Source organism: Ischnura elegans, chromosome 9, assembly GCF_921293095.1.
Source record: "Ischnura elegans chromosome 9, ioIscEleg1.1, whole genome shotgun sequence".
NCBI classification, from domain to species: domain Eukaryota; kingdom Metazoa; phylum Arthropoda; class Insecta; order Odonata; family Coenagrionidae; genus Ischnura; species Ischnura elegans.
The window spans coordinates 3,688,795-3,701,456 of NC_060254.1; the positions used below are offsets into that span (position 1 = coordinate 3,688,795).

At 35.8% G+C, this 12,662-nt stretch overlaps 2 protein-coding genes across 3 annotated transcripts in view; one reads left to right on the forward strand and one right to left on the reverse strand.

Moving 5' to 3' along the window:
- The window catches only part of LOC124165205 (cytosolic phospholipase A2-like), a 106,253-nt gene extending 99,793 nt beyond the window's left edge, over positions 1 to 6,460 (forward strand). For both annotated transcript variants that reach the window (XM_046542483.1, XM_046542484.1), the window contains 3 exons: positions 397 to 578; positions 1,768 to 1,960; positions 5,878 to 6,460. In XM_046542483.1, coding sequence (XP_046398439.1) covers positions 397 to 578; positions 1,768 to 1,960; positions 5,878 to 6,194 — 692 coding nt within the window. In that variant the 3' untranslated portion in view covers positions 6,195 to 6,460. The remainder of the gene's footprint in view (positions 1 to 396; positions 579 to 1,767; positions 1,961 to 5,877) is intronic.
- The window catches only part of LOC124165206 (lysosomal acid glucosylceramidase-like), a 59,740-nt gene continuing 53,305 nt past the window's right edge, over positions 6,228 to 12,662 (reverse strand). Inside the window, exons 8-10 of the mRNA XM_046542485.1 lie at positions 12,218 to 12,291; positions 8,401 to 8,714; positions 6,228 to 7,482 (exon numbers count right to left, since the gene is read on the reverse strand). Coding sequence (XP_046398441.1) covers positions 7,383 to 7,482; positions 8,401 to 8,714; positions 12,218 to 12,291 — 488 coding nt within the window. The 3' untranslated portion in view covers positions 6,228 to 7,382. The remainder of the gene's footprint in view (positions 7,483 to 8,400; positions 8,715 to 12,217; positions 12,292 to 12,662) is intronic.

The following is a 12,662-nucleotide window of genomic DNA, read 5'->3' on the forward strand; positions in this document are numbered from 1 at the left end:
GTATGCTCCTCTCTTAAAAAAATGTATATAAAATTGCATTATTATCCAGTAGAAAGTTAGATATATTTATTTAAATTTCTGTTATCAACAGTGTAATTTTTTATCTGGTTAAATTGGAATTATACATATTTTATAATTTTGCAGTGAGTATAAGACCTTATTCTTATTTTCTTAAAATATATATCTGGCTATCTTATAAATTTGTTGAATATTTATTAATTTCTTTGTTTCTTATTTAACTCTATTCTATTTTAAGGACCCCTTAATAGCTCTATAAATAAGATATCTTAGCATAAACTGATGCCGTGATGTATAGATTTCTTCTATAGTTAATTCCAAATTCAGATTGGTTTGTATATTGTTATTCAAACTCACTTTTCAATGTATGTTTTACAGACATGGCTTTCAAAGGATTCCACGAGGCAGTGGAGGTGCAAGCCAAAAAGTTGTATCTCGTGGATTCGGGTCTGACCTTCAACAGCCCGTATCCACTGTTGCTCAGACCACAGAGGGCCGTGGACATCTACCTCTCCTTTGATTTTAGTGGTCGACTCAGTGATCTCCACGAGCCATTTAAAGTAAGTGTTCAATTCTTAGTGAGTTATGTACTATGAAAACGGTGCATTGAATACATAATTAGTTAGGAAACAGATTGGATTGGTGATGGCTTCTGACCCAAATGCTCCAGGTCTAAATTCTGGAAGTGGTGGATATTTTTCAGAGGGTACTTGATCCTTGTTCCAGTGTTTACGTCGCAGAAGGTACTTCAAATGTACAACTAAATCCCTTGGATGGGACGTTAAGCAATTAAAAGCATTATGATGATGCCAGGTTTCTCTCTCTTCTTCCTTCTCTAATGTTTCAAATGACCTCAGTTGTCAGTTACCTCCTTCATATACCACACCTCACCAATGGTCACTTATTCATCTGGTTCTTGCTTATTAGATATGGGTGTGCAGCATCATGTGAAAGTGATTGTTGGCTACATAACTAATTTCGGAATCTATGTTTCATTATTTTGGTCGGGTGGCTGTGATTTACTATGAATAGAGAAACAATAATTTTAATAAGAATCTGTATTTTTATATTTATTTTTTGCCTCTATCCTGCCTGTACTATTCTGTTCTATGACACAAATACTGATGAAGAAGATATGGTATGGGGTTAATCACTAATATATTTTACTTGTATAGGAATGCCACATGCTGCAAAATGAAAACAATTACACACATATCCATTTTTTGTCTGTTGCCTTTACATATTTCCTAAAAATGCAGATTTGCAGAAGCACGTCAGGAAGTGAAGTGAATGAGTTTGAAAGTGAAAACTATCAAAATCCCTTTCATTTGTGATGGAATGGTACTCCACCACATTTCACCTGAGACTTTCATGTGCAAAAAGCCCAACGAGATTAATTTTTCACGATAATTAGGTGGAGAAGTGGAGTGCAGATTGGAAAATAGAAAAATATAGGTCTGCTTATTTTTTGTATTCTATCGCAATATGCCAACAATTGGTGTATGAAGGTATATCAAGTGTTCAGGCCTCACTTGATGGGACCGCACATATAATGGTGCAAAATAAATCCCTTAGTAATGTTCCAAAAAAACTAAAATTTGTGGAACACTATGAAGTGATTTATTTTGCAGCATAAACAATTGGTGAACATAGCCCCATTATGGTAACCTACATTAATTTTTGTTTTATTGCTCTATGTGCCATCTAATGTTGATGTGAAAAGTAATTTTTCTTCCTTTTGATTGGCAGGAAATCATTTTGGCCGAGAAGTGGGCAAGACTGAATTCTGTTCCATTTCCTCCTGTTGCTGAACTATCAAAAAAATTCCTCGAAGAGCCAATGCGTGAGCTGTACGTTTTTGAGAACCCCAACGAAGCGAACTGCCCAATAATACTGCATTTCATCATCTTCAATGGTCAATTCAAGGAATATAAAGATCTGGGTAAGTACATATTAGCTGTCAATGAAAATCGCTGCCATTCCCGTCATCCAATTATCATTCCTGCCTTTACATATTTTTCTCCAATGCATGACTCTAAGACCACAGTTTGTATTTCAGCTCATTATATTTGAGCAACATATAAATAGTGTATATTTTTCTGATGGCACCCTCAAAAAAATTTTTAAATGTAAAATTTATGCAAAGTTGGAAGCATTGTAACAGAGTCAGGAGTGGCCCTGAATTCTTGTTAATAAGACTCTTCAGGAGTATAAACTATACTACCCATAATAAAGGGAGGCTGTATGGGGTGTGTTTGATGCTGAATGGAATAATTCTGATTGTTGTTTGTGGTTCTAAGTGGTTGGCATCGTCGTCAGAATTTTATGAGTTTGAAATTTTTCATTCTGAGGCCAAGATGAACCATTGTAATAAGCAACAGTTCTCCTGCCAATCAGAACATTTATTTCCAATCAATGCCAAACACAAGCCCCTTGCAGGAATCTCACCAGAAACCATTTATCCATTTACACTTTGGCAGTCAAGTGTTGTAAGGGGGCTGTAAACTTCTTCTAGAATTTAAACCAATTTTTATTCAATTCTAACGATACAATATAATTGCCTGAGATAGAGGCTGCTTTTGATGGTAGAAGGGAGTGGACTGCCCTAGTGGCACCAAAAGGATTATATCCAAATTTAATACGTATCATAGTATACACTGTATACATATTATTTCTGTATAAAATATGTATATGCAAATGTCCTCTACCATGCAGATAATATCTAGATATTATACGTATTATAACTGCTGCCATAATATGGATTTTATATATATTAAATGCGTATAACTCGTCGTAAATCTGTATATTATATATATCTTATACATGTCTGATGATCCCTGGTTACGCCGTAAGGATATTATTTGTATATTTTAAAGATTCTGGTATACATCAAGTACCATGGACCATCAGACGTGTATAAAATATGTATAATATACGGATTTGCAAATCTGCATACCGATGTATTTTGAAATCTTAAAAAATATACAGATATAATCGTTTTGGTGCTACTAGGGTGAAGGTTACAGATGCCAAGGGAGTTTCTGAATTATATACATATATACAAGGGGGGGGACCTAAAAATAACTGGACTGCAATCACTACATGCATCGCTCTTATATTTTGGGCTTCTCCCACTAGATGGGTGTTATTTCATCATTTCTGAGTCGATCAGTATGCAAAACGGCGTGGATATATGTAGACGGTTGCAGTGAGCCACTGGGACGGTAAACATTCGAAGAGTTTTTTGGCCTCTTTGATTTTTGAAATGGCTGATATTCGAGAACATCATGCAGCATTGAAATTTTGCTCTCTGCTCAGTAAAATTGAGTCAGACACAGTTATTATGTTGCCAACTAAAAATAACTTATGTGCACGAGTGGTATTCGCAATTCAAATGTGGCAACATGTCAATCGAAGACATTCAATGCCCACACCACCCTTCCAGGTCCAGAACTGATGAAAATGTGGTAAAAAAAACTCTTACCCTTGTGTACGAGGATAAGAGACGTACTATTGATGGACTCGCTGAACAATCTGGTCATTCGTGGAGTTCATTACCGTGAATTTGAGCTGAAGATTAGCAATTGAGACAAATCGCAGCAAAATTCATCCCCTGATTGTTGCCTCCTGATAAAAAGCAGCACGTGTTGCCGATTGCTGCAACTTGAGTCTTTGGTAAACACTTGCACGATACTGCCTCCTCACCCACCCTACTCAACAGATCTCACATTTATTGAGCTCTTTTTGTTCAACCAGATGAAAATGGTGATGAATGGGAAACGTTTTCATCACATTATGGAGGTGAAAATGGAATCGAAGGCGGTCCTTCAAGGCATTCGAAACAACGAGTACCAAAGGTGTTTTGCGCAGTGGAAAAAAAGTTTTAACCAATGTATCAGTTTAAATGGAGAGTAGGTACTTCGAAGGTGACTAGCGTTTGTAGCACAAAAAATTAAATTTTGAATTATTTTCAAAATTGTGTCCAGTTAATAATATTTGGGTCCCTCCACCCTCGTACATATATGGAAATTGAGGAAGCAAAAACTCACCAGATTGACTGCCTATATCAGTTGAAAATGTTCACATGTTATATGCAGTAGATATAAAGTACATGTGAAGTACAAGTGGTGTTGTTTGCTCTGGATATATGTACCTATTATTAAGATCCAAGTGGAGGAAGTTATAATCTCTTTGACCCCTCATTGAACCTGTCTTACATCATTTAAATGTCATGACCTAGAAAAGTGTAATTTAGAGGAAGAAGGGAAGGAATGGTAAGCATCATCATTTTGTCTGTTGCCAATTATGTAGGTAAGTAGGAAGGTAAAGGTGCCAACCAAGGGCTCCCGCAGCAGGAATTTGCTGAAAGTACTCACAGTGGTGCATTGTAGCTTGATGGCAGTCAGGTTTTGTGGATCAAAAGCTTCCAAGAGAACGCTCCTATTTTTCCTGAATTTTACCTGTCTCTGCAAAATTGCCAACATTTTTATAGGTTTCAAGTCAGCGGTCATGTTGTCTTGATGGAGGACAGTTTTGCTTATTCAAGCCGTGATTACATTAAAGCATCATTTTCATGCTTGAAGTTTTGCATTTTGTTGCAGCTGCAAATTTTGCTCTTATGTATATTGATAGCCACGCTCTAGGACCAGAGTTCAGGCTGTAGCCAGAAAATTTATTTTGGGGAGTTTTGGAATCGGGGGTATATTTTGGGGGGTAAACCTTAGACTAGGGTTTAAAACCTTCTGGGAATTGAGTGCTAAAAATAAATGAAGGTTCTAATGCTGCTTAACAGTTGAAAGAAATGAATTCCCCAGGGCCATACAGGCATTCATTTGTTTCAATTGAGCGCTGTTCATAATGAAATCACTGTGTACTCACCCAACTTGCATACCATCCCAGCCGCACTCATTTCCTGTGTACATTTTCACAAGCACCCTTCAAGCTCTGTATGCCAATGTAATTGCTCCCCTTGCCGCTTTGGTCTTCCACGCCATAGATTCTCCACCCATACCTTAAATCCTGGTTTCAAAGAACATCTGCATCACGCGCAACAGTGTGATTGTGCGCCCATTGCCTTTATGGGATATCTGTGCTATTTGTTTCCGAGTGTCGCAGATGATGAGGGGTACAATCGTAATGCATGAGCCGCATCCCAAAGCAGTTCTAGGATGCGTGATTCCTGGAGTCCACGGCTTAAAGATTCTATTTTCCCAATTTTTTACGGAGAGATTTAAATTCCCCCTCCTCCAGGCTTGCAACGGCCTTGATTAGAGTTTAAATGGAGCAAAAGAACTTTGTTTGTTCTTGAGACTCTAAAGTTACATATGGCGATGAGTGTCTATAACCACATGAGAAGATTAATTAGTAGTTATTGATGAGGATGAAGACATTTTTTGAAAAAGGAAGAAAAGAGAAAGAGTTTTCTTGAAAAAGGATTTGCTCAGGTCATTCATTGAAACGACTTGACGAAATTTGAAATTGCTTTTGAAAATATTGAACTCTGAATCATGGAAGATTTCTGTTACATCACTGATCAATAGTGGATTGTACAGATCTGGTTTATCAGAACCACATTTAAGCAATGCGTCTTTGCATGTCATGCGCGGAAAATCTTTATCAACTAATTTGCAAGAAAATTTGGCAAACACTTTATATGAAGTAGACTCAATAACCTGAAACATATCCTCTTGGGTTAAAAAAGACATTTCAAGATGTAGCTGATTAAATTCCCCAGGAGAACGGTCAGCCCTTGCGTCCAAGGTTGTAAGAAGCATACATTGGCAAGTGGTTTGTATGCTTATTCCTCTGTTCTTGTTGTAGATGTGTAATTGAAGCCATTATTTCTTCAATTACTTTCAGGTGTGAAGCGTGAAACGGAAGAAGAGAAAGAGTTTGCTGACTTCAAAGTTTTCAGTGACCCCGAGGACACGTACTCCATGTTTCATTTCTGTTATAATCACCTGCAGTTCAATCGCATTTGCCAGCTGATGGAATTTAACACCAAGCTAGGCATGAAGACTATCCTTCAGTGCATGCAGAAAGTTATTGAAAGGAAACAGAGCTGTCACTACAAGTCACAGTCAATGAAAATGTCCACGGAGTTACAGCAGGCCAGTGTTTGTGAAGAAACTGATGAAAGTGACGAAGAATATTTTGACTCGGTTGATGATTTATAATTGAGGAGGAGAGAAGAATATGTATATTTTGAGTTTTTATTTTCTCATGTAAAAATTTTGATGTACCTACTGATAAACTTTTACATTGCTTGAACACTATGCAAGACTGTGATTTTGTACAAATTATGTGTACGTGAATGCCTAATTGTGTATTAGTGATATTTTAAGGTCTGACTAGTATTTTATTTGAAATGGACCACAATTGCACCAGCTATTACATTAGTCATGTCATTCATCTCATGCATTAATAAATTAGTGAAAACCTATATCTGAGGGCTATTTTTAATTTGTAATCAACCTCTTCCTGTGTGAGTAAAAGTTTGGATGCTTAATTTTTTGCCATTTACTTTCACAGGTATTTTTTTGTGATACCAAAAGCAATATGATATCATTTACCCATAAATATCTATGGCAAATTATCCTAAGACACCACGTGTATAGTCTATCCCGCACAGTCACACATTTTTCAGTGTACCCACAGCTAATTACATTGTAAGATTACATATATAGTCACAATTATTAGATTTTTGTAATCCTCTAACTACATCTACAAGAAATCAGTGCATGAAGGTGCACAGTGCATATGAAGTTCTTCATGAGTGACAGATATTTATCTAATATATTACCGTTCTTCCTTTATTTACTTCACAATTGCGTACTTTAAATGTAAAATATCATTAGGTGTCCTCTCTTAAAATTTCGTAGCCTTATTATCTACTAATCTCAACTCCCTTTCCTCTATATCTGATAGCAATCTCACGAGAAAAAAATCACTGATTTTTTCATGAAAAGTTTTCATGATAATTTATAAAATAGAGGGTATCTGAAAATTTTATTCCAACAAAGCTGTGTACTACAACTTACTTCTGGCAATAATTTTATCACTGACAATAGACTTGAGTCCATGTAGTGATCTTTAGTCTCTTTGTAGTAGGCATGTTACAAAATTATGTCAATAGAGAATTAATTAAACCTGCACTTTCTATTTAGGTTAAAACTGCCATGTATCTCATCTTTACTGGGATAAATTGAATGTTCAATCAGTAAGTCTACATAGCTATTAAATAATGGAATAATTATTTAATGAAGTGTTGAGCATCATTACTGTTATTAACATTTTATTTTTACCAACGAAGCATACAAATTTTAAAAATTCTGTTGTTCTTTCACAGATATGTTATAATTATTTTACCAGTATATCAATGTATGTATAGATTTTCCTGGAATTTCTTTTGTTAATTCTCCCCTATCTGCATCCCTGAATGTAATCTCCACACTCTGGTCATTCCTGAAATGAAATTAATATTCGCCATACTTAAGTTCATCAATAATGCCATAATAACACGTGAATTCAGAATTTTCTGAAGTGGTTCATTTCTTAACGTAAACATTTTTGATATTAAATGACTGAAATGGATTGTTTGAGGCGTAGCAACTGGCGAAAGCGACTCATAATTAAATTAAAAAGAAGAAGCACAAAGCACTAAGTTCTTCTTTTTAATTTAATTTAATTGAATGACTGGTTAAGTTTTAAAGGAATAATGTTTTTATGCAAAACCCACCAACACTTGTACAAATGAGACATGGCTTGAAAGTATTTGTGTGTGGAGAAATGATTTTTAGATAAAATTTTCCAGTTGTTAGTTCTTAAAAGTTGATTGAACTGAATGGATGAACTGTGGCGCATATTATTGTACCCAAGCATACTCATGTAATGCATATTTTGTTGCATGTAGACTTTCGAAATTTCGAAAAAAAGAATGAATCCAAAGTTTGGTTCATTTTTCCATCGATCATGAAGATATTTTATATTCAAATTCCAATACATATGTGAAAAGGTTTTTGAAATAATTCCAAGACATAGTTACTGATACATGATTTCATACATCATTATTATAAAGGAATTTGAGGAAATTACAAATGATGTGCTAGAATACATTCTTGTGTCAGATAAAGTGTTTGGGGTTAATAAGATAGGAATATTGATAACATGAAAGGGAGCAGGCCTTGTCATAGATTGGAAATGGAAATCAAATGTGGGAGAGGGGCCAGGTTAATTCATAAAATTCCCCTTTTAAAACTTACCTTGATTGTAAGAATACTGTAGTAATTATTACCTGTCTAGCAATTTTAAATGCCCATGCAACTTGTGGAAAGGTATTTTTAAAACCTATTATGAGGGTGGTACGTAATAATGCATACTTACTTGTTTAAGAAGACCACCGCTGTTGCTAGTTCTGGAGTGTCAAAGGCAATAGCGTATATATCGGAACTTTGAGCATTCATAGAGAGTGAATCCTGGTTGTTCACATTCATTGAGATCCCGATTCGCTTTGATCCATAGGGAACAAATTTAGAGAAGTGGCCCAGAGCGTAGAACATTGGCTGCTTGTAGAATTCATCAGCGGTGGCATTGACAATCACAGGGGAGTCGACGAAGTTCTTGGCCCAGTTAGGTCCTCCAGTCAGGTCAAGGGCCAAATTCCAATCGATCCATCCAGTCACCCAGTTGGACATTGTCTGGAAAAGAAATCAACAAATTAAAGCACCCCCCCCCTCAAAGAATAATAGGGTAGTTTCCTTCATCAAGGAAAACGAAATGCATTGATTGCGATTCCTTTCCCACCTTTAGTGTATTAATAATACACAAATTATTTGGTTTTAGAAATCCCAGTTTAAACGAATGGCGAGGGTCAATTTTAACCTCATTTGAATAAGGCCAGATTGGCGCCCATGCGATGCCACTCCACGTGATGTCACAGGGACCTTGTTTCTATACGAGTAGATAGGAGTTTTACATTGTCTGAGATTACTAATGCATGCATGAGGCATAGAGCTCAGGGAAACATCTCTTAATAATCACCCATTACAATTACCTAAGATCGGAAAGTTTCCGTCGTTTAATAGGGTAATAATAATCCTTATTTAAGCCAAGTGCTACCTGCTAGAAGGGTACTCTGCTACCTGCTAGCAGCCTGCGTCGCATCAGCGCTCAAAGCCTCGCCCCAAGGTCACCTCACTTTGCGACAGCGGAAACCAGAATGACGTCACACGGACTTTTCCCAGCATTCCTACTTAGCCGTCGCATTTTTGCGAGCTTGAAAATTTTCACTTTTCGTTTAATCGCAAAAAATAGATATCGTCATTTGAAAATCAAAGAATGTGAAATGTGTACTCCAGGAATAATAGTCTTTCGATTTAGGCAATAAAAAAATAATAGGAAACCACCCTATTATAAAGAATTAATTTGGGTTAGAATAATTATCGCATGCCAATCAATAAATAATCTTCAGTAGATATGTTGTGTTTTTGATGAATTGGAGAGAAGTCCATTTTTTGACTTAATACTGTATGTTCATTGATGCATACCTCCATGATTATCCTGTACATTAATTATTATACATATCTGAAATGTGCTTCATTATATCTTATATTGTTCACATGGTTCAGAATGCGCTGGTAAGTGCTGGTATTTATTGCTTTTACTGTCTGCAGTTGATTTTTGCTCTGTAACACAATCGATCAAATTTTAAATGTTTTCACAGTAATATCTTTATTGCAAGCTATGATTGCCTGATTCCACAATATTTCTAACGCTCAAAGTACAAAGTCAGCATAGTAGAAGCCAAATCAGCTACCTATAGTATCTAATGTCATTAGTATACTATACTAGCTGACCCGGCGAACTTTGTACCGCCTAACAATCTATGAACTTGCAGTTTAGTTACACCATATATATAAATCAAGAGCGGCTGTATCGCTTTTAATCATGTTTAATTTATTATAATAAAATAAGGATACAAATTCAATAAAACTACGTAAATGAGTATCAAAATTGCTTGTCAGAAAGAGATTTTCTTTATTGAATCTACATAGGTTGGATCGGAGCACGTTTACACAGATTTTTTTCAATGAATTTTTTTACGTTTTAGCTTAAGAAAGTTTGAGCATTGTGGTTTCATAAAGAAGTTAATGAAATAAAAATTATACGGATTCAGTTGTTGGCTATTTGAGTTATTAACCGTAAAAAAATGTTTGGCCGGTTCACGGGGCAGGTTAACACAACGCCAGACCGACGCTTGACTGATGCTCAAAATCGTGTAAGAAAAGCCCCTATGATGCAGCATTCGTATCAAATGACTTTAGGCGTGCCAGTTATAGTATCTCTGTTTGGAAAAAATGCACTGCATAAACTTGCTGCATGCGTAAACGCACCACGGTGTGCCCTACACATTCGGGTTTAATGTCTTGCATCAAGCACCTTCTGATAAACAACAGTTTTTGTGTTGTAATCAGGCGCAAGATAAAGCGAATGAAGCTAAATAAATACATATAGCGAAGCGAAGCAGTGACGCAGCAAGAGGGGTTTTGGGGATAAAACCCTCCCAAGAGCTTAGAGAATTTTTTTATAAAACATTATGTTACTAATATTAGGGGGACGGATGAGTAACAAACAAAACATATTTAACTATTCACACAGCCGCAAATACCACTATTTTTAACCATTTATCTTTAAAAAAATGTCTGAGGGAGGGCCCCCACACCTCTCGCTTACCTTAGCGAGTTTTCTTTACCCTACAGACCCGCTAGTATTAGCTGCGCCTAAAACCCCCCTTCCTTCTTCCTTAATCCTTAATTCCTAGCTGTGCCAAGCGAAGGAAGAAACTCAGCGGATGGTTTAACGGCTCGTGAACATACCACGTTTAATTGACCATGAGAAAATAGTGGGTTACATTAGCACATGAGCACAAACATCATAAAAACTGAAATACTGACCATGCGATTTGTTAACCGTTATCACGAATGCAACACGAATTGGAAATTGAATACGTTTGAACTCAAAAGAGCATATAAGTTGGAATCATAGAATCTTCGGAATGAGAACTTCCTCATCTTTGAATTTTCCTTTGGGTAAAGTTGCGTGAATGACACTCATCACCAATTTTTTTAAGTCACCAAACGCGTTCCGTTGGATAGTTTTGGTTGGTTTAGGTTTCGAAAGATAATGAACACAGAACCTACATTTAGCTGTAAATCGTGCCTTGGTAAGCCAGGTAAGTCCAAGAACTTAAAATATTCAGGTAGATAGTTGGTGATTTCGTCTTCATTTGGTACACAGTTAAAAGATTTGAATTCATGCAGAGTACCTACCAACTATTTGATCCTTATTTACCTAGTTTGAGTAATCCACATCTCCGTTCTAGGCCGTCAAAATTTTTCGCACAATCAACCAATTTTGATTTTTGTGGTGATCAATCATATTCTGGAACACTTTATTGATGAGCTCACCTTCCGATGAAACTAATTTGCAAACATTCCGATTTAGTGAAATGAAACTGCTCCTCGACAGGAACACAGACATTACCGTTTGTCAACAATTGCTTGGAGATTTGTTTACAAACACGATAGTCAAGAGTCAAGTCGAGCTGGGCTTAAAATTAGCTCGAATTAAAATTTTTAAATGCAATTTCAATATTTTGAATATATTTAGTAATTAAAATGCTATATTGCTACGAATTTCAGTTATTAAATTGGTAAAAACAAAACAAATATTTTAATTTGTAGTTTTGACCGACTTATCAATTGTTGTTGCATTACTAACTCCTAAAAACATATCATTTAGAAAGAGATTAATTTTTTTGTAAAATTATCCTTTTTTTAATGTCCTATATGTTATCCGGGGCTGAGACGAATCCAAAGAACCTAATATCATTAAAATCGGTGCAGCCGTTCTCGAGTTATAAGTGCTCTAACTAACACGATTTTCGACTTTCTTTTATATATGTAGATGTTAGCCTGTAAGGCACACATAGGAAATGACAGACATTGAAAGATATCATTTGTGAAGTACATTTGTAACGTATCCCCTTATTTATTGAGTGTTGTTCTTCAATTTAATTCCATTTCCTTCCAAATAAAATCATGTAGTATTCACCTTCCCAGTTATAGGTTAGGTGCACACTAAGAACAGAATACAATTATGTACCAGTATTAAAAGTGTAAACAACAAATTTTGGCATTACCTCAATGACGCTGTATGCGTATTTTTCCGCTCTTTCCCAAGATCCAAGGATAACATGCTCCTCTGGTGATTCACCTGAGCAATTAAAGTTAAATCAATGATAAAATTCTGTAGTGTTGTTAGTTTAATTGTTTGTTAGTCTTATTAAATAAACAAATTTTGTTAGTATCATTAAAATTATTTTCCAATTTCCATCAAACATCCTTAGTGAATTTAGGTTAAGATAGATTTTAATGACAGCTGTGATGCAGTTTCTAAGGCACAGTTACAGGTTTGTGAAATTCTTGTCATCACAAGGCCTCAAGAAGCTTGAATTGGACCCAATATATACTAGCGTGATAACCAAATTTCTGTGGATTTGTGTTATTACAATTTCTGTAAGCACAATGCTTGAAGATTTCTCTGTGTAACTCTCTGCACTGAACAAGTAATGGACAAAACGTGTG